Raw genomic sequence first — 23,095 nt, 5'->3', positions numbered from 1 at the left:
TGGAATGTCAGTTGCTCAACTGTAAGAATCTGTTTAACTTCAAGTCCTATATACCTCATCCAGAAAACTGTGAAATGCTTAATCAGAACCAGCTTAACCATTAGACAGACTAAGGGGCTCATTTTCAAAAGAGGAAAATGTCCAAAAAGTGTCATAAAGCAGTATTTGGACACATTTCTTCTCAAAACGCTGAAATCAAAATTTTTAAAAACCTGTTTTGCAGACATCTATCTATGCATTTTGTTTGCAATATGTCCATATCACAAGGGGGTGTGTTGGTGGTGTTGTAGAGGTGGGAATAGAGCAGGCTTAGGGTGGGCCTAATACTTGGATGTTTTAAGCTATAATGGAACAAAACAAAAATGTCCTGGGTAAAAATCTAAATGCTTGGGGCTAGACTTGTTTTTAAAATGAATAAGGGACTAAAAGATACCCTAAATGACCAGATGACCACTGGAGGGAATCAGGGATAACCCCCCTCACTCCCATCCCCCAACAATGTGCATAGAAAAATTACTCACCAACCTCTATGACAGCCTCAGATGTTATAGCCAGGTCTATCAGAGCAGCATGCAGGTCCCTGAAGTAGTGGAGTGGTCAGTGCATTGCACTTTAGACAGTTGGACCCGGACCCATACCTACCTGTTACACTTGTGGTGAAAAGTGTCAGTCCCCTCCCTCTAAAAACTCACCCAAACCCTCTTGTACTCACATATAGGTGACCCCCTCCACCCATAAAGGCTATTGTAGTGGTGTATAGTTGAGGGCAGTGGGTATAGGGTGGGTTTAGGAGGGCTCAGAAGACAAGATAAGGGGTTAATGCTGAGATGTGTACCTGGGAGCATTTATATGAAATCCACAGCAGTGGCCCCTAGGGTGCCCCATTGCTCTCCTAGGATGTCTGGGGGACCAGGCTACTAAAAATACTGGTCTCTCCTTGATTTTATGTGGGGTTTCTTTTTTTTTTTTTTTCAAAAATGGCCAAAAAAGAAACCCACAAAGCACAAAAGCTTGTTTGACGTGGTATTAAAAAAAAAAAAAAGACAGACATTTTTCTTCTTTCAAAAATGGGTATATTTCCTTTTCAGTTTTGGTGCGTTTAGCGCAAAATGACCAAAGTCCAACATAGACACACTATCGAAAATGCCTCTCTAAGTGGGTGTCACGTCTGTGGTCGTGACCACCCTCAGACTTACCCTATTTCTGGGAATCAGTGTCTGTCTACTTCTGAGTTGGCTCTGTTTCTGTCTCTGGGTGCTGGCCACTTCCAGCATGGTGCTGATTGCCTCAGTATACTGCACCTGTGTGGGTTTAACCTCTCTGTGCCTCAGTATACTGTTCCTGAGATAGCTGTATCTCTGTCTCTGTGGGCTGGCTGCTCTAATGGCTTCACTTCTCTACACTTGTGTGTATTGGGCCTCTCTGTACTTCAGTGGGCTGTTCCTGAGGTAGCTCTGTCTCAGGCTGGGTGGGCTGGCTGCTTCCAGCCTGACACTAATTACCTCACTAGGCTACACCTGTGTGGGTTAGGTCCAGTGGTGTGCTGGAGCAGGCTCTCACAGGCTCTCGAGAGCCGTTTGTTAAGTTTTTAAGAATTTTGGGAGCCGGTTCTCCATGGCTACTTTAACAAATGGATCCCAAAATGTGGGCTTGGGCCCCTCCTGAATTCTCTTTTACTTTGCTGGCGAGAGAGAGCCCCCTGTTAACAATTTACCAGCACACCCCTGGTTAGGTCTCTCTGGGCTTCTGTATGCTCTATGCCTGTGGCCTGAAGAGGTGACCTCATCTGTCAGGGCCTTCTTAAGGAACTGGTGTTCTAGTCTTCAGTGCCTTTGCATTGCCAATGCCTACGCAGTGCCTTAAGTCCCAAGGTTAGTGTGCTGTTTGCACAGTTAGCTTTCCTTGTATTTTCTTGTGGGCTTCCATCCCTTCTGCTTTGCTAGCAGGGGCATATCTGCATGGGGCCACAGGGGCCTGGCCCCCCGCAGATTTCACCCTGGCCCCCCTACCGCCGTCAACCCTCCCCTCCGTCGCTTACTTTTGCTGGCGGGCAGTGCCTTTTTCGTAAAAAAAAAGGTGCCGGTACTCGTTGTGGGCGGAGTCATCACATATGACTCCACCCCTATTATAGCCACACCCACATTACCCACGCCCCTTATACCAGCTACAGCGCATATAAACCGACATCATTGAAAATATTATACTAGTATAGGAGAAAAAAATAACGTGATTTTTTTCATTATAAATAATTTCTGTAAGCTGTTACAGCTCCAGTATACCCAGTGCAAAATAAGACAGCAGATGTAAATTCTCAAATTGGACATATTCCACACACTAAAATGAAAAAAAAAGGATTTTTTCTACCTTTGTTGTCTGGTGACTTTGTTTTTCTGATCATGCTGGCCCAGTATCCGATTCTGCTGCTATCTGTCCTCTTAACTCCGTTTCCAGGGCTTCCTTTCCATTTATTTCTTTACTTTCCACCTTTCTTCTTCATTTCTTGCCCTACATCCGTAAGTAAAAGTTGGGTCCTCTGCAGACTTGACGGTCCAGTGGATCCAGCTTCTGCCTATTTTCTACATCCATGTGTAGTTTTTCTCCTCTCTTCCTTTTCCTTCACCTCATCTCCTTCCTCACTCTTCCCTCGCCTCCATCCACCCACCCATGTCCAGCATTTATTCTCTCTCTCTCCCCCTGCCCTCCCCTCCATCCACCCATGTCCAGCGGCCCTCCTGCCCCCCCTGCCCTCCCCTGCCATCCACCTATGTCCAGAAACCCCCTCCCCTCTATCCACCCATGTCCAGCGACCCTCCTGTCCCCCCTGCCATCCACCTATGTCCAGAAACCCCCTCCCCTCTATCCACCCTTGTCCAATAACCCTCCTGTTCCCCCTGCCATCCCCCCATGTCCAGCGACCCTCCTGTCCCCCCTGCCATCCACCTATGTCCAGAAACCCCCTCCCCTCTATCTCCCCGTGTCCAGCGACCCTCCTGTCCCCCCTGCCATCCACCAATGTCCAGAAACCCCCTCCCCTCTATCCACCCATGTCCAGCTACCCTCCTGTCCCCCCTGCCATCCACCAATGTCCAGAAACCCCCTCCCCTCTATCCACCCATGTCCAGCTACCCTTCTGTCCCCCCTGCCATCCACCTATGTCCAGAAACCCCCTCCCCTCTATCCACCCATGTCCAGCTACCCTCCTGTCCCCCCTGCCATCCACCTATGTCCAGAAACCCCCTCCCCTCTATCCACCCATGTCCAGTAACCCTCCTGTTCCCCCTGCCATCCCCCCATGTCCAGCGACCCTCTTGACCCCCCTGCCATCCACCTATGTCCAGAAACCCCCTCCCCTCTATCCCCCCATGTCCAGCGACCCTCCTGTCCCCCCTGCCATCCACCAATGTCCAGAAACCCCCTCCCCTCTATCCCCCCATGTCCAGTGACCCTCCTGTCCCCCCTGCCATCCACCTATGTCCAGAAGCCCCCTCCCCTCCATCCACCCACCCATGTCCAGCGGCCCTCCTGCCCCCCCTGCCCTCCCCTGCCATCCACCTATGTCCAGAAACCCCCTCCCCTCTATCCACCCATGTCCAGCGACCCTCCTGTCCCCCCTGCCATCCACCTATGTCCAGAAACCCCCTCCCCTCTATCCACCCTTGTCCAATAACCCTCCTGTTCCCCCTGCCATCCCCCCATGTCCAGCGACCCTCCTGTCCCCCCTGCCATCCACCTATGTCCAGAAACCCCCTCCCCTCTATCTCCCCGTGTCCAGCGACCCTCCTGTCCCCCCTGCCATCCACCAATGTCCAGAAACCCCCTCCCCTCTATCCACCCATGTCCAGCTACCCTTCTGTCCCCCCTGCCATCCACCAATGTCCAGAAACCCCCTCCCCTCTATCCACCCATGTCCAGCTACCCTTCTGTCCCCCCTGCCATCCACCTATGTCCAGAAACCCCCTCCCCTCTATCCACCCATGTCCAGCTACCCTCCTGTCCCCCCTGCCATCCACCTATGTCCAGAAACCCCCTCCCCTCTATCCACCCATGTCCAGTAACCCTCCTGTTCCCCCTGCCATCCCCCCATGTCCAGCGACCCTCTTGACCCCCCTGCCATCCACCTATGTCCAGAAACCCCCTCCCCTCTATCCCCCCATGTCCAGCGACCCTCCTGTCCCCCCTGCCATCCACCAATGTCCAGAAACCCCCTCCCCTCTATCCCCCCATGTCCAGTGACCCTCCTGTCCCCCCTGCCATCCACCTATGTCCAGAAGCCCCCTCCCCTCTATCCACCCATGCCATGTCCAGTGACCCTCCTGTTCCCCCTGCCATCCCATATGCCAAACAATTCTCTCTTCACTTCCCTTCCCTGCCCTCTCCTCCCCTCCCATCGATGTCCAGCAATTCTTTCTTCCCTGCCCTCCCCTCCCATGATTTCCAGCGATTTTCCTCTCTTCCCCTGCTCTCCCATCTTCTCCCATGTCCAGCGCGGCGATTCTTCCTACAGCCCATCCTCCTCCCAGCGAGAACGCCGGTGCAGGTAACGAATCAGCGAGTGAGAGAAGCTGTCAGCGTCGGAGCTTCCCTCTGCGAGTCCCGCCTATGTTGTTACAACTTCCTGTTTCCGCATAGGCGGGATTGGCAGAGGGAAGCTTGACCCTGACAGCTTCTCTGACTCGCTGATTCACTACCTGCACCGGCGTTCGCGCTGCTGCTTGCTCAGTCCGACGCTCGTCGCTGACAACAGACCAAGTAAGTAGAGGGGGAGAAAAAGGTGCCGGTATGCCGTACCGTTGCGTACCGGCACAAAAAAAGCACTGCTGGCGGGGTACCCCAACCCCCGCCAGCCGAGATCCGCTTCCTCCTCCGAGTCCTACCTTTAAAAATATTTCTTCAGCTGGCGGGGGACTCCAACCCCCGCCAGCCGACCCGAGATCTTCTTTAACTTTCTTCTATCTTCGTCCTCCGCGTGGCCGACGACGTGTTGCTGCTGTTGTGCAAAGCTGAAATCCAATTTCGGAGTCTGACTGACGTCGTAACGTGCTGCGACGTCAGACTCCGAAACTGGATTTCAGCTTTGCACAACAGCAGCAACATGTCGCCGGCCATGCGGAGGACGAAGATAGAAGAAAGTTAAAGAAGATCTCGGGTCGGCTGGCGGGGGTTGGAGTCCCTCACCAGCTGAAGAAATATTTTTAAAGGTAGGACTCGGAGGAGGAAGCGGATCACGGCTGGCGGGGGTTGGGGTCCCCCGCCAGCAAAAGTAAGCGATGGCGGGGAGGGAGGGTTGGCAGCGGGAAGGGAGGGGGGTGTCCGGCAATGGCGGGGAGGGGGGGCGGCGGGGGGGGGCTAAAATGTGCCCCCTCCCTCTGGCTCTGGCCCCCCCTACCGCCGGAGTCCAGATACGCCCCTGTTTGCTAGTTACTATCACCTGTGGGCCTTGCCTTCTGGCTCAGGGTATTATTGCTCTGTGAGCTTCCAGCTCTTCTGTGTTTATTGCTCTGTGGGCTTCCAGTCTTTCTGTGTTTATTGCTCTGTGGGCTTCCATCCCTTCTGTGTCTATTGCTCTGTGGGCTTCCAGCTCTTCTGTGTCTATTGCTCTGTGGGCTTCCATCCCTTCTGTGCCCATTGCTCTGAGGGCCTCCAGTCTATCTGCGTATATCCCTTTATCTGTGGGCTTCCAGGCCTTCTGGGTGTATTACTGCGGCCTGGGGGTTTCCAGCCTTTCTGTGGGCTTCTAGCCTTTCTGGGTGTATCTCTCTGACCTGTAGGCTTTCAGCCTTTCTGTGTATATTATTCTCTGTGGGCTTCTAGCCTTTCTGTTATCCCTGTGCAGTGGCTCTGCTCCCTGTCTGAGGTTGGTTAGCGGCTGATGCTGCAGCCATTTCTCTCCTTTCTATCTGTTAGCTACTGTAGCTCCAGTCTACCCTTCCTCTGGCAAGCGTATCTGTCATTCCCATTCCCTTGAGCTTAGCTTGTATGTAGCTCCTGTGTCCTCTTTCCTGCCAAGTTAAGCTTCCATGGACACCCTGCCTGCCTAGTGTTTGGGTGAACCCGGATCCGGTCAAGCTGTGCCAGTTTCCCGAATCCTGTGAGAGAAGCCTGTATTGAGTATCCTGTATCCTGCTTCTCAAGCCTGAACCCTGCTGTAGGACGTTGTTCCTGGATTCCTTGTTGCTTTCCTCTTCAGCTCCAGCCCAGCCACTCCAGTCCTGTGTACTTCAGCCCATCTTAGGGTTGCCTGTCTCCTGCTGGGTGGTTTTGCCTGCTGCTGTCACCTCCGTGACAGCGGCCCAAGGGCTCACATTTCCCCAAGAGACCTGACAGTGGGTCCTTAGGGTGGCAGCATCAGTGGGGTGGCAAAGAGCAGTTGCATTGAAAAGAAATCAATACATCCCAACAGCCACAGACACTCAGAAACATCAGCAAGTACTTTGATCCAGATAAATGGCTTTTGGAAATTGCCATCACTGTGGATAATTTTACAACAGTACACCTACAAAAATGTCCAAAAAATGCCCCATGTGCCTTTGTAAGACAGGTTCCCAAAAAAGGCAGGGTTCACAAATGCTCTCACTCAAAGTTACATCTGCTCTGAAGGAGGTGAAACTCTGTGTTCGGTATGCAGGAACTGTATTTTTTTTTTCTTTTTCTTTTTCCAATTGGGAGCATTATTTGGATGCAATTTGTTTCAGTTAAGTGCTTCACACACATCCATTTCTGTTCTGCCCAACCTATACACTTGGGAATGCCAGGCCTGAACTGTGGAAAGTTACACGTGGTTATGTTGATGTGTGTATATGGGTAACAAAGGGAATTCACAACACAGACAGCAAAGGCAACAGAAAAAGTGGAGCTGGCTTCAAGAAACAGGGGGATCTACAAGTAGAGATAATAATGACTTTTTTCCAAGCATAGGAACCAGCTTTCCAAAATGATTGGGTTGCTAAGCTCAACAGTGAAGGAGTTTGTTCAGTATTGGTACTGAAACCCACAGAGCTGGCACCAGTGATTCCAAGGAACCAGACACAGACTGTGTTTCATCTAACAGCCTTCATCAAGGGTGTGTAGTCCAAAAAGAAAAACAAAACAAAAACTTACAAAGCAATAATAAATAATACATGAATAGGAACATAAAACAAACACAAACATTTAAATATAAATACATGCAAAATAATAATAAAAACATACCATTTGTATGTTGTACAGAGAAGTGTCACTGAAAATGGCAAAGACAAATCAAGATCATATGAAGTATCACATCATATCATATGTAATGAGTTTATCTTGTTGGGCAAACTGGATAGACCATACAGGTCTTAATCTGTCGTCATCTAGTATGTTACTATGAAATTTCAAGTCAGCTGAAATGCATGGAAATACAAATCAACAAAAACATCTAGAAAAGGGAACAATGAATAGGATTAGCCAAATTGCATTATTTCACAAAGGACTGTAACTTTTCCCTAATGGGAAAAGTGCAAACAAAGAATATCTTCACGAACATAAAAAGTCAAAAAAGACCAAAACTTAACAGAAGAATCTCTAAATGAAAATCTCAATCTTTGGGTGATACACTCATGAGAAATATAGAATCAGTGTTGTGTTTATCTCATAAAAATAAAATGCTACAAGTGCGCTAATGGTAACTCAGAATCACAGAACAACTTCCTAAGAGGGTCTTTTACTAAGGTGTATTAGTGTTTTTAGCTCATGCTAGAAGTCAGCTGGCACTAATTGTTGAGACCATGGGCATCTCAGCGTTTAGCGCCAGCTGATTTCTAGCACGAGCTAAAAATGCTAGTGCACCTTAGTAAAAGACCCCCTGAGAGATATAAAAAATGTTTACATCCCATAAAAAATACATTTCCATGAATTATAATAGGGTTCATTAAACAAAGGGCCCTACTTACTAGCGTTTTTAGCACGTGCTAAACGCTAGAGACACCCATATGAATATCTAATATAATAAAGCTCAAGCTCACCTCCAGTTCTGAAGCTCACTGAAGCTCAAGTGTGGCAGGGAAACAGTGAAGCCCTGTAGTGTTGTAGCCTGTCAGCACCACTCCCTCTCACTCTCACTCATACACCCGCCCTCAGCCACGCCCCTTCCGGACATAATTCACGAGCCCAACGTTCTAATGAAGCCACTCCAGCTCCATCGACTTCCGTGAAGGGTTCGTGGCATTCGTGGTGGTGAAGCCTCTCCACTGAGCATCTGTCCATCTCTGTCAGTCATGCCCTCGCGTCCAACGTGATGACGTCCACAGACCAACCATTACGTCGACGGTGGAGCAATGATCGACGGTGGAGCAACAATCAAACAAAGAAACGGTATGGGAAGGGAGCACTAAGGAAACACGCCAGCTCCTCTCTCTCCCCCCCCCCCAAGGACGCACCTTCCCCTCTCCACCCGCCGCCGACTGCTCTCTCCCTCCCCTCTCCCGAGTCACTGCTCGACCCCCTCCCCCTCACCCACTGTCCACCACAAAATGCCCAATGGACCCCGCCCTCCTACTTGACTCCCGCTGCTCCCGACACTGCCGTCCTCCGCAAAACAGCTGATCACCGACGCTGCTGTCCTCCGCCCTCCCGGCCCTACCGTACATACACTTGCCGACACTGCCACGATCCCCAAGCTCCCACCCTCCACAAAACAAACCAACGGAACGCCGGATGACCAGGAGGTAAACGTGCTCCATGCTAGCAGGCCGGGGGGAGGAGTCGCGAATAACGGCGATCAAGTGCCACAGAGGGGTGCAGGACCACTACGAGGTGGGGAGAGAGGCAGAGGGGGGGAGGCCCCTTGGCAGCCAGGCAAGCACTACGAGGTGGGCAGAGAGACAGAGGAGGGGAGGCCCCTTGGCAGCCAGGCAGGCAGGCATGCAGGGAAACATCAGTGCTAGCAGGCAGGGAATGGTGCAGGAGGAGTAGGAGGTGGGGAGACAGGCAGAGGGATGGAAGCTCCTTGGCAGGCAGGCTGCCAGGCACGCAGGCACTGGCACACACTCTCACTCCCCCACACACACACACACTCTCTCACAAACACACTGTCTCTCACAAACACACTCGCACACACTAACTCTCTCTGTCTGTCACAAACACACACTTGCATCTGGCAGGCAGAGAAGAGGGAGGGAAGGGGACCACCTTGGGGGCGGGGCACCCTAGCACACACTCTCATTCCCACATACTCACACTCTCTCTCTCTCTCACAAACACACACACTTGCTACCACCTGTTTCATCACACACACTCTCTCTCACACACAAACATTGACACACTCTTTTTCTCTCTCTCATTCTCTCTGTGACACACACACTCCATCTCTCGCACACACTCTTTCTCAAACATACACTCTGAGGAAAACCTTGCTAGCGCCCGTTTCATTTCTCACAGAAACGGGCCTTTTTTACTAGTATGCTAATAATGCTACCATGCCTTAGTAAACAGGGCCCAAAGTGTGCTATTGTAGATAAGTTACGTGTAATAGGACATATGGTAAGGATTGTTTTGGGTGCTACTTGATATGTTTTTATGATAGAGATCTATATAAAATCCTGAGTGGAGTGGAACTGGTAGATGTGAATCACTTGTTTATTCTTTCCAAAAATATATGGACAAGGAAGCACACAATAAAGTTACTAAGCAGTACGATTAAATCAAATTAGAGAAAATATTTCTTCATTCAACATGGTATGTTTTCCCACGGAGAAACTTCCTTGTAGACGTTCTAGAATTTTTAAGCTTATGTTTCCCTCCTTTAAAGGAGTTTGATACAAAATAGAAATCAATAAATCTAACAGAATCATGGAGAACATTCCAAGTTAAAGCTACCTTATAGGAAAAAATTGCTCAAGTATCTTTTTGTATTTAGAAAATGTCTACAGGCTTATTATTTTAGTACAAACTGAATTTATTCTGTTATTTTTTTTTTAGTCTTTCATTTGTGTGTGTATTATTTTATTTATTTATTTATTTAGATTTTGCTCACACCTTTTTTCAGTAATAGCTCAAGGTGAGTTACATTCAGGTATTCTGGGTATTTCCCTGTCCCTGGAGGGCTCACAATCTAAGTTTGTGCCTGAGGCAATGAAGGGTTAAGTGACTTGCCCAACATCTCAAGGAGTAGCAGTGAGATTTGAATCGGCCACCTCTGCATGTCAAGACCAGTGTTTTAACCATTAGGCCATTCCTCCACTCCACCCCATCCTGTTTTAACTTTTGTTAACTACTTCGGGACTTTTTCTAAGGGCAGAAGTGGTATATAAGACTGATGAATAGAACAGAATAATTAAACTCTGGAATTCATTGCTAGAGAATGTGGTAAAAAGCAGTTAATGAAGCAGGATATGAAAAAGACTTGGATAAGTTCCTGGAAGAAAAGTCCATAAACCATTATTAGGATGGACTTGGGAAAATCCACTGCTTATTCCTGGGATAAGCAGCCTGAAATGTATTTACACTTTTGGGATCCTGCCAGATACTTGTGACCTAGGTTGGCCACTGTTCGAAACAAGATATTGGGCTAGATGGACATTCAGTCTGTCCAAGTATTGCAATGCTTATGTACAAATCCTTCACTAGGATTCTGAACTGGCTTATATTTGGGCTAGTTTGGCTACGTTATGGTAAGGTAGACTATTGGCTACTGACTCCCTAGAAAAGGTGTGCGACTCCTACGTGTTCTACTGACCTCACCCCGCTTTCAAAGGGCTGGTTAACTATCCATGCAGCACATCCTAGTGCATACATATCGTTCTCACAGTGACTTCACCTCTTTCTTCTCCAGCACAGGTTTCTCTTTCAAAGAAGAATCCCACCTGGGAGGAGACAGGCCACAATGAAGATTAAGTACAGTTCTGTTTCGCTGTCCTTATACTCATGTAGGGTGCAGTGTTGCCTATTTCGGGGGATAGAAACACCTAAATCCCTCATATAAAGCTTTTGCATATCCCAGCTCAAACCAGAAGGATTTAAATGTTTTGTAGATAGGAGCTCTAGGAGACATTTAAAAGAAGCTTATAAGACTTTGAAAAGAGGTTTGCTATAGAGGCAAGAACTAATCTTTTTCAAGTACATCTGAAGCAAAAAGCTTGTGAGGGGCGTGGGCTGGGCCATTAGATGACTAAAGGTTAAGAGGAGTACTTGAGAAAGATAAAGTGACAGCAGAAAATTTAAAATGCTTCTTTTCCTCAGTCTTTTCAAAGGAGGATGTTAAGAGCCATACCTATAATGGTAACCTTCTATGCTCATAAAGATTAAAAGCAAATCAAGATCATTTACTGTTAGTTGAGAAGATGTAATAAACCAACTTGACAAACTCAAGAACAACAAATCATCAGGATCAGATGGCATTCGCCCCAGAGTCCAGAAAGAGCGCAAACATGAAATTACTAGCCTGTTGCTAATAATCTGTAGCCTATCAATCAAAATGGTCATGATACTTGAAGACTGGAGGGTGGCCAATGTAACACCAATTTTATAAAGGGCTCCCATTGTGATTTAGAAAACTATAGCCTAGTGGGCCTAAAAACCAAAATTACTGACATATAGATAGACATGGCTTAATGGGAATGAGTCAGCATGGGTTCAACATAGTAAAATTTTGTCTTACTAATTTATTAGATTTTTCTTGAAAGTGTAAAGGATTGTACAACGAGTGAGCACAGGCCTCATTGAAGGGGCCACTAAAATTGTTAACCCCTCTCTCATGGAAGGGCAGCTGTCAACAACACTAAAAAGAGCTGTGGTGCACCCCCTACTGAAAAAGAGCTCACTGGACCAGGACAAGCTCGAAAACTACTGATCAGTCTTTAACATTCCTTTCCTGGCAAAACTTATAGAATGGACAGTCTGCAGTCGACTCAACGACTGGCTAATTGAAAGTAATTGGCTAGACCCATGTCAATCTGGCTTCAGACCTGGGTATGGAACAGACAGTTCCTCATGTCCCTTCTTGATGATCTGCACAGAAACCGCGACAACAGATCTGCCTTGATACTAGTGTTGCTGGATTTCTCAGCAGCCTTTGACACTGTGGATCATAATGTCATGCTTACAAGACTGACAGAAACAGGTATCAGTGGCACAGTATTTACTTGGTTTGGGGCGTAGCCACGGGCGTGCCCGGGTGGGCCTGGGCCCACCCAATTTGGGGTCAGGCCTGCCCAGCAGCAGTGTTCCTGCACAGCGATTCCCGTCGCAGGCTCAGTTCGCAGCAATTCCCACACGCTGCTGCCTGCCGCTCAACAATCTCCTTGCAGCTACTAAGCGCTAACCCGGAAGCCTCTCTTCTGCCGCATCTTGACTGGGCAGAAACCGGAAGTTGTGGCAGAGGAGAGGCTTCGGGGTTAGTGCTTAGTAGCTGCAAGGAGATTGTTGAGTGGCAGCCGGCAGGCAGCATGTGCGAATCGCTGCAAGCCGAGCCTGCGACCGGAATTGCTGCAAGCTACAGGAACACTTCTGCTGGGTGGGCCTGCAAGGAGGGTGAGGGAAGATGGGGTGAAAGTTGCTGCACGAGGGAAGGGATGATGGAGAAAAGATGTTGCACGGGGGAGGGAAGACGGGGGACAGCAGCTGCAAAGGGGGGAGGAAAGATGGAAGGAAAGATGCTGCACAGGGGGGGACGGAAGATGGAAAGATGAGGCATGGTGGGTGGGGGAGATGCTGCACGGAAGAGATGCAGCAAAGGGGTGGAGGGGTGAGGAAAGGAGAAGTCTTGGCTGCATATGAGGTGGAGGGGAGGGAGACATGCTGCATAGAGAGGGGATAGGTGGTGAGAGGGGGAGAAATGTTGAACACAGGGGTGGAGAGGAGGGAGAAATGGTGGGCATAGGGGTGGAGGGAAGGGAGAAATATTAGACATGATGGTAGAGGGGAGGAAGGGAGAGATGCTGCATGGGAAGGGGAGAGAGATGTTGGACCAGAACACAAGGGAGAGGGAGAGAGAAATGTTGGACATGATGGTAGAGGGAAGGAAGGTAGAGATGCTGTATGGGAAGGGGAGAGAGATGTTGGACCAGAACACAAGGGAGAGGGAGAGAGAAATGTTGGACATGATAGTAGAGGGAAGGAAGGTAGAGATGCTGTATGGGAAGGGGAGAGAGATGTTGGACCCAGAACACAAAGGAGAGGGAGAGAGAGATGGTGGACAGTGGGAATAAAAGGGGGAGATAGACATGGGGGTGGATGAGAGGGTGGGAGAGGCACACAGTAGGTGGTGAGAGGGGAAATGCTGGGCCAAGGGGGAGAGGACAGGAATGAAGAGAGAAGGGGCAGGAAAATATAAGGCTACCAGGGTGGGGTGGGGAGGGGATCAGATGCTGGTTAGAAGGGTGGAGGGAGGAAGGTGATGGGAATGGTGGAACCCTGTGGGAGAGGCCAAGAGGGGGAGGAGGGGGTGGCAAGGAAATGAATGAGAGATAATGATTACAGAGGGTAGAAATATGGTAACGGGAGTAAATTAAAGATAAGAGAAAGTAAGGATGGGGAGGAGTAAGATGGGGAATGGGAGAGCTAGTGGGTGAAAGAAGAAGATGGAAATTTGATAGGTAGTTGAAAAGTAAAAAGGAGACGAAGAAGGGTGAGAGAGAGGCAGAAAAGAGCTACAAAGGAATGATCACTATGCCAGAGGCAGGAATAGTGAGGGAACAGACAGGAGAGAGGCGAAAAGACAAATGGACTGCAGCCGCTTGAAGAAGAATTCGCAGACGGCAGAGAGGAAAGCAGAAAAGAGAAATTGGAACCAGCAAGATGGAAAAATAAAATGTCCAGACAACAAAGGTAGAAACAAAGCATTTTATTTTGAATGTTTTAAATGGAATATGTTAGCTTTTGGAAATATGCATAGCAAATGTCTTTGTATCGCTTAGACTACTGCAACTTGCTTCTCTCAGGTCTTCCACTCAGCCATCTCTCTCCTCTTCAATCTGTTCAAAACTCTGCCGCGCGATTAATATTTCTCCAAAGTCGTTATGCCCATATCAGCCCTCTCCTGAAATCACTTCACTGGCTCCCTATCCATTTCCGTATACAATTCAAGCTCCTCTTGTTGACCTATAAGTGCATTCACTCTGCAGCCCCTCACTACCTCTCCACCCTCATCTCTCCCTACACTCCTTCCCTAGAACTCCGTTCATTAGGCAAATCTCTCCTAGTTGCACCCTTCTCCTCCATCGCTAACTCCAGACTCTGCTCCTTCTATCTCACCACTCCTTATGCCTGGAATAGGCTTCCTGAGCCATTACGTCTAGCTGCATCCCTGGCTGCCTTCAAATCCGGGCTAAAGGCCTACCTGTTTGATGCTGCTTTCGACTCCTGACTTGTAACTTTTATCTTATCTTTATGTGTCCTTCTGTCTGTCCTTCCCTTATCCTTTTTGGTCCTGTCTGTTTGTCCTGATTTAGATTGTAAGCTCTTTTGAGCAGGGACTGTCTTCTTCATGTTCAATTGTAAAGCGCTGCGTATGACTGGTAGCGCTATAGAAGTGATTTATAGTAGTAGTAGTATTGTGTTCTGTAGAAAAGGAAATGCATCTCTGTTTTATGTCTCCAGTGTTGCAGTAATGCTATGTTTAACTTCTTGGGGTTCCCTTTCAATTTTTGTCTAACTATTTTTATTTCTAATTTGTGATCCCTTGTTCTGTATTTGGTGAGGGTCTGTTGGTGTGATAGTAATGGCAGGTGAGAAATTGGAGGGGAGGCAAAGAGGAGAGGGAATCGGAGAGGGGAGCCCTCCTTTATTTTCTGACCTGGGCCCAAGCAGGTCTAACACCAGTCCTAGCCCTTGCTGTATAGCCGGTGAGGATTCCCAGGCATCCCCAGCTAAGGACCTCCTCCAAAGGCGACCAGAACTCCCTTCTACCAAGCTCTGGCAACAGCATCCTTGAGCCATCGACAGCTAAGCATGTGTGGGGTGCTGGCATCAGTGGCTTGGGGTCATTGCTGCTGCCTGCCAAGCTTGGTAAAAGAGAGTTCTGGCCACCTTCAGAGAACGTCTTCAGCTAACTGAGCTTGAGGATCCTCATTAACTAAAGTATTTATATTTTGAGGTGGAGGTAGGTCAGAGCAGAGAAAATTTTATGCTCACCCACTTTGGGCTCAAGCCCACCCAAAACTGGCTGTCTGGCTACGCCACTGGTTCAAATCCTATTTGTCAGATAGACAACAATTAGTTCTGTTCAGCAACAGCACATCATTACCTTGGGCATTGAACTGAGGGGTGCCACAGGGACTGTCTCCCATTTTATTCAATATCTGCCTCAAGCCTCTGGCTGAGCTGCTTTGGTCAATGGACACAAAATTCTACATCTATGCTGATGATGTACAACAACTCATACCTACTGAAGCTCTGAGTAAACTGTCTGCTTGCCTAACCAAAAGTCAGGAATGGGCGAACAACAACAAACTTTGCCTGAACCCAAATAAAACAGTAGGCAATACCCAACTTCAAAATACCTTTTAGAAAGTATGAACTCCCCCTAAAATCACAGCTAAGAATCTTGGGATACTGCTAGACTCATTACTCACCCAGATCTCACAAATTCAAACAACCTTCAAAAGTTGTCTCTATCACCTATGGCAGCTATGAAATCTCTCTCCATATATTGAAAAGACAGGTCTGACCACAGTGGTCCATGCCATAACATCACAACTAGACTACTGTAATACCCTGTACACTGGCCAAACCAAAAAAAGTTTGTACCAGCTCCAACTAATTCAGAATGCAGCATGACCACATCACACCCTTCTTTCAAAAGCTACACTGGCTACCAGTATCTTACAGGACTAAATTTAAAACTCTATGTTTGGTTTTCAAGGTCCTCAGACAAAATGGGCCAGAGTACTTAAAGAATAAGTTAGCCGTTTACACACCTTTGAGACCTCTAAGGTCCTCTCAAGGATCATCACTATCTGTACCTTAGTCAAGATAAATTGTACAATTTGATACCCACCAGCGAGCCTTCTTAGGAGTAGCCCCCACGCTCAGGAACTTGCACATATGTAACTCGAGACTACCTCTACGTCAGGAAGCAGGTGAAAGCCTGGCTCTTCTCCCAAGCCTTTAATACATAGGGTGACTATACACTCGTTCTGCATCTGAACTAACTTGCTACACACACTGAGGGGCATTTTCGAAAGGGATGTCCATGTTTTGATATGGATATCCTCGCAAAACGTCCCGATCCAGGGGCAGGGAAACCCATATTTTTGAAACAAGATGGACGTCCATCTTTCATTTCGAAAATACCATCAGGGACATCCAAATCCTTAAATTTGTTCATCCCTAGATCTGGTCGTCCCTAGACTTGGTCGTTTCTGATTTTCGGCGATAATCGAAACCAAGGACGTCCAGGAGCCAGCATTTGTAGTGCCCTGGTCCCCTTGACATGCAAGGACACCAACCAGGCACCCTAGGGGGCACTGTAGTGGACTTCATAAATTGCTCCCAGGTACAATAGCTCCCTTACCTTGTGTGCTGAGCCCCTCAAAACCCACTACCCATGACTGTACACCACTACCATAGCTCTTATGGGTGAAGGGGGGCACCTAGATGTAGGTACAGTGGGTTTGTGGTGAGTTTTGGAGGGCTTTCTGTTTCCTCCACAAATGTAACAGGTAGGGGGGGATGGGCCTGGGTCTGCCTGCCTAAAGTGCACTGCACCCATTAAAACTGCTCCAGGGACCTGGATACTGCTGTCATGGACCTGAGTATGATATCTGAGGCTGGCAATCAATATTTTTAAAGATATTTTTTGAAGATGGGCGGGGGTTAGTGACCACTGGGGGAGGTCATCCCCGATTCTCTCCGGTGGTCATCTGGTCATTTTGGGCATATTTTTGTGCCTTGGTTGTAAGAAAAACATGACCATGTAAAGTCGTCCAAGTGTTCATCAGGGACGTCCTTGCTTCTTTCGATTATGAGTCAAGGATGTCCAAGTGTTAGGCACGCCCAAGTCCCGCCTTTGCTACGCCTCCGACACGCCCCCTTGAACTTTGGCCGTCCCTGTGACGGAAAGCAGTTGGGGACATCCAAAAATCGGCTTTTGATTATACCGATTTGGACGACCCTGGGAGAAGGACGTCCATCTTCCGATTTATGTCAAAAGATGGGCATCCTTCTCTTTTGAAAATGAGCCCAACTGTAACTTAAATCAGTTCCTTATCTCTTGCTTAACTATACAAAGAACTTGCTAACCATCAAATTATCCCAACCGACTCTGTACCATGCATCTTGCTCCCATCATATATATGCTCTTGGTCCCTCAGCTATATGGTAAGATGTATTGTAGAAAATCTTTAGCATCATATCTATGTTAGTTGAATGTTCTAATGCATGCTTATTAGGTGTATCATTAGTATTATGCTTAACATTGTACTATATCTCTGGTATTTAAATTCCAGTGCTGTTAAATAAATCTGTATATTTTTATACTGTTTCAAGGTAGTTCTTTTATTAGGTTTCAGTTTAGTGTTTTCAAGTTTACCTCATTTATTTTATTCTTGGTTATTTTACTATTGTTCTGCTGTTAACAAAACTGTAAGTTTTATATTAAACTGTATCTGCTGTACACCACCTTGGGTAAATCGCTTCATAGAGGTGGTCAATAAATCCCAATAAACAAGTGGATGACGGTAAACCAATTGATGAATAGCGTATTTGGATTTTCAGAAGGTATTTGACAAAGTCCCTCATGAGAGGCTCCTTAGGAAATCAAAGCGTCATGAGATAGGAGGTCATGCCCTTTTGTGAATTGCAAACTGGTTAAAAGACCAGAAACAGCAAATGGGACTGAATGGTCAGTTAAACACATGGAAAATTGGAATACCCCTGGGTATGTACTGCGACCTGTGCTGTTTAAGATATTCATACATTATCTATAGATAGGAAAGATGAATGAGGTGATCAGATTTGCAGGACACAAAACTGATTCCTCCTCCTCCTTATCTTATCACTATAGCCATATAAAGGAGCAATATTGAAGCAAATCCTTGGCTTCTCTGGCTGTACTGGCTCTTTCACGGCCTCTCACTTTCCAGCTGATCACATCACAGTCCCCACTGGATCTAGGTGATTTGCTCACTATCTGTAGCAACAGAACAGCTGCCCAGCCTTAGAAGGGTTTCCCTGGAAGCTGCCACACCACTGTTGCCTCCTGGTTGTGAACCATCAGTTTTGGAGCAGGAACTTCTTACAATGGTGCAATCTGAGTTGCTGGAGGAGTAATGGAGGGTGTCCTTGCCAGCAACCTTGGGAGAGGTGGGATACCTGGAATCCAGGGGCAGCAGGAGGGGGCAACTAGCAGTGCAATGTTGGACGGCGGAGGACTGGGGTCTGTTACCTCAGCTGAGAAGTTTTTGTTTGAGCGGGGACCTTGTTGTCTCTCCTCTTGTGCTGAGAGTGTCTTTAGGAGTTTGTTACATTTTAGTGGATTTTATTTTGACCAGGGAGTGGAAATAGACTCTAACCACATTGTTGATTTTGAGCATGTTTCACCGAAGTCTTTTTTTTCTCCACTTTTATATTTGTTGAATTTTGAGTGTAATACTGCTTCTGCTCTCTACTCAGGGGATAGTCTTTCTGCATAAGTATAAAGCTGTTTTGGTTTTGAAGTTAAAAATTCTACTACTACTACTATAAATCTCTTCTATAGCGCTACCAGTCATACGCAGCACTTTACAATTGAACATGAAGAAAGACAGTCCCTGCTCAAAAGAGCTTACAATCTAAATCAGGACAAACAGACAGGATCAATAAGGATAAGGGAAGGACAGACAGAAGGACACAAGGATAAGATAAAAGTGACAAGTCAGGAGTTGAAAGCAGCATCAAACAGGTATGCCTTTAGCCCGGATTTGAAGGCAGCCAGGGATGCAGCTAGACGTAATGGCTCAGGAAGCCTATTCCAGGCATAAGGTGCGGCGAGACAGAAGGAGCGGAGTCTGGAGTTAGCGATGGAGGAGAAGGGTGCAACTAGGAGAGATTTGCCTAATGAACAGAGTTCTAGGGAAGGAGTGTAGGGAGAGATGAGGGTGGAGAGGTAGTGAGGGACTGCAGAGTGAATGCACTTATAGGTCAATAAGAGGAGTTTGAATTGTATACAGAAACGGATAGGGAGCCAGTGAAGCGATTTCAGGAGAGGGCTGATAAGGGCAAAACGACTTTGGCGAAATATTATTCGTGCGGCAGAGTTTTGAACAGATTGAAGAGGAGAGAGATGGCTGAGCGGAAGACCTGTGAGAAGCAAGTTGCAGTAGTCTAAGCGAGAGGTGATGAGAGTGTGGATGAGGGTTCTGATAGTGTGTTAAGACAGGTTATTTTACTGTTAGTGTGGGTTATTGATAACTAAGTCTTATTGCATAAAATGGACCCTGTGCTAAAATAGCATGAGTTGTGATAAAATAACCCATATTAATGGTAGCCTATGATGTCTAAATGTTACATGCAGAAATGCTAAGGAGGTAAAGTTCCTAGATGAAATAAATGATTGCTTCATGGAGCAGCTGGTTCAGGAACCAACAAGAAGGGGACTATTTTAGATCTTATCCTTAATGGAATGCAGGACTTTCTGCAAACCGTATCAGTTTTGGGGCTGCTTGGCAATAATCAGCCTGTTGCAGACAGAATTAGCCCTGGATATTCAATGCTGAGCTATGTCGGGACACCAGCATTAAATATTTGGAACTAATTCGGCATGGACTGGCTGTCGGAGCTTATGGGGGTTTTGGCCAAAATTTTGTTTGGGACCCACATAAGGGATGCAGGTGCTCTCAGCAACTCTGATTCCCTCCCCACTCCCTCTTGATGACCTGAAGTCTCCGAATGAGCCCCCTGCCCACCCCATAGGCTCCTCCAAATCCTTCTATTTCCCTGATGGGCTAGGGGGTCCTGTGGACAACAGTGATGCCCACTCGCTCCTGTCTGTTGTGGCTCCAGTCACAAAATGACCAGTGCAACCTCTAGTGGCTGTCTTGCGGTATCACTAGTACCACGAGGCAGACACTAGAGGTCGTGGTGGCCAATTGTGCATATATGTTCTTACATTACACTGAATGAATATTCTTAAAGCCTTGTATATCTTATCTCTTTCAGACTCAGACTTGGCTGGGGATGGAGCAAATCTCTGTGTACATGTGGCTGATATCTGCAATGCAGACAAAAAGTGCAGCAAACATCGCACAAACTATGTATCCAACTGCCAAGGGGTAGGAGCTGGGGAGTCTTGTAAACGGCGCAAGTGTCAACGATATCTGCGTCATTTCTTCAGAAAGGTGCCTGAGGACTTTATCAAAAAGATCTTATTTTGCCCTTGTCAGGATTCCTCATGTGCAGAACGCAGACGTCAAACTATTTTTCCAGATTGTTCCTTTCAGGTGAAATCTAAACCAAATTGCCTGCAATTGGTGGATACCTGTCACAGACATCATGGGTGCAGGTAGGTGTTTTGGCTGCACTTCTTCTCTTAAACTGCTGAAAAGTGGCGAGTGTTACACTGCCTCCTAGCCGAAATGGTGAAGATCCCCAAAGAGCTTCTTTTGTCATAATATTTCCCTTTCTGACCTCTTGCTATGAGGTGGAGCTGCTCATATCTAAGAATAGGAAATTGCCGTCAATGTTTGTTCATTTTGCAGAGAGTTAAAAAGGAGCCGAGTAAAGGTTGGAAATATATTTGAGGACAGTAAAAGTGAGTCATAGAAAAATACATAGGTCAATATTTTAGAAGGAATTATATGGTCTGTGCTGCTGCAAATGCATACGTGCTTAAAAAAAAAGATTCATAGTGTTTGTGCAGATAACTTTGGCTGTTTAAATTGTGAATCAGCCAAGGTTATTAGTATTAAAATGGGACATGGCTGGGTGGGGGTGGGGGGCTGGGGCAGCATTGTAAGTCGTTGGTGTGCATAATTTACATGTTTAGCACAAACCCCCAAATTCAATATATGGCGACTAAACTGCGTGTGCAAATTTGACAGTTCAGCCAAACTGCATATGCAACTTCATTGTTTAACAAGCCAGTAGGCACCAATAATTAACCAATAATGAGCAATTATTGACACATATAATGAGCATATAATGAGCATATAATGACACATTATAATTTACGCACACAAATTTTAGTATATTCTGTAAAGTGATATGTGTAAATTGTAATGCGCAGGGGGTGTGGCCAGGTCATAGTCGTTTCTGGAATTTATGCGCACTGTTATAGAATACGCCCAATCTGTCCCCAAGTTAGGTGTTTACACCAGGTTTTACTTGGCATAAATGGTTGCAACTAAATTTAGTCGTGAGTCTAGGCGCTACACATCCTATATAATAAAAAGCACCCTCAACGTTCTGAAGCTGAAAGAGTGAAGCCTTGAAGGATTCATGCTCCTGCTGTATCCATCTCCTGAAATGACATCACGTACTTCCGTGTTTGTAAAGACCAATCACTGGAAGGGAACGCTGCAGAGTTACCAGGCAACTGCATGAGACGTCACATGCATGAGGGTGTCGTCGTCCCTCCCTTCCTCCCTTCCAGTTCCAGGCCCCCTACCTTCAAATTTTAAAAGTCAACTTCACTTACGAAGTCGGGTTTACGGCGGCCGACAGCAACAGCGGTAACAGGCGTGCAGGCTCCGCCCTTCTTTCTCTCAGCTCTGGTCCCGCCCTTGCGGAAACAGGAAATGAGGTCGGGACCAGAGCCGAGAGAGAGAGAAGGGCCGAGCCTGCACGCCTGTTACCGCTGCTGCTGTCGACCGCCATAAACTTGACTTCGTAAGTGAAGTTGACTTTTAAAATTTGGAGGTAGGGGGCCTGAAACTTGAAGGGAGGAAGGGAGAGATGACGACACCCTCATGCGTGTGACGTCACCTTCCGAAGGAGGGGACCCTGAAACTCAGTCCCCTGGAACTCGGAGGGAGGGAGGGGGAGGACAACCCTGGAACTCGGAGGGAGGGAAGGGGAGGACGACCCTGGAACTTGGAGGGAGGGAGGGGATGACCCTGGAACTCGGAGGGAGGGGGAGATGACCCTGGAACTCGGAGGGAGTGAGGGGATGACCCTGGAACTCGGAGGGAGGGAGGGGGGGCCCATGGCACACACTCATTCTCACACACACACACTCTCACAGACACACTCACACCCAGTCTCACTCTCTCTCTGTCACACACACTCTCACATTCACTCTCTCTCTCTCTCACACACAGTCACTCTCACATACACTCTCTCAAACATACACACTCTGAGGAAAACCTTGCTAACGCCCATTTCATTTGTGTCAGAAACGGGCCTTTTTTACTAGTATTCTATAAACAACATTTAACGTTAGGCATGGGTTATAGTATAAAGCTAAGTGTGTTTTTTTCCACACCGATTTTTCAGCACAATTTATAAACTCTAGTCCCAAGTGCATAAATGACAAGAATAATTTTAAACAGGTAACTTATCCGTTTAAAGTAATGAAGCAAATTGACTTCTACGAATTATCATTGCCATTTTTCTAGTGGGTCTAGACCAGTCTAGACCTCCTGGTTTGGCTGGCGGGGGTCCTTGTGGTGGCAGGGGGGGTTGAGGGTGGCGGGGAGGGTCGGCGTCTGGGGCAGGTGGGCTAAAATGTGCCCCCCCACCTTGGGCTCTGGACCCCCTCCTGCTGAGGTCTGGCTACGCCCCTGGTTGTTAGGTTATAATATATAAATAAGGGCCTAGGTTTGGACAAGTTTCTGGAGGAAAAGTCCATAGTCTACTATTGACACAGACATGGGGAAGCAACTTTAGGATTCTGCATGGAATGTTTCTGCCAGGTACTTGTGACCTGGATTGGCCACTGTTGGAAGCAGGATACTGGGCTAGATGAACCATTGGGCTATTCTTATGCTCTTAAATTAAACATACAGTAAAAAAGTTGTACCATGAAACTCTAACATTTTTATGCACATGTAAAAACAGGACTTAATGTGCAATGCAAATATGTCTACTGCAGGTATAGGTCAGCTCTCAATACTGTGGCTGAAATACTAATGTGACCATGAACATAAAAAATTCAGGTGTGTTAACTGGCCCAAAGTGAAATAGCTGGTTAGCATGGTGGATTCCCTCCCCCAAACCTAGTGGA

The 23,095-nt window shown here is 47.3% G+C and overlaps 1 protein-coding gene across 1 annotated transcript in view; it reads left to right on the top strand.

The window, feature by feature from the left end:
• GFRA3 (GDNF family receptor alpha 3) overlaps positions 1-23,095 on the top strand; it is a 39,254-nt gene that overhangs the window by 5,247 nt on the left and 10,912 nt on the right. Inside the window, exon 3 of the mRNA XM_030213440.1 lies at positions 20,092-20,434. Within this exon, the coding sequence (XP_030069300.1) occupies positions 20,092-20,434 (343 nt within the window). The remainder of the gene's footprint in view (positions 1-20,091; positions 20,435-23,095) is intronic.

The sequence above is a fragment of the Microcaecilia unicolor genome, chromosome 8 (assembly GCF_901765095.1).
Source record: "Microcaecilia unicolor chromosome 8, aMicUni1.1, whole genome shotgun sequence".
NCBI lineage: Eukaryota > Metazoa > Chordata > Amphibia > Gymnophiona > Siphonopidae > Microcaecilia > Microcaecilia unicolor.
The sequence above is the reverse complement of the archived record's forward strand: the minus strand, read 5'-3'. Positions and strand labels throughout refer to the sequence as shown.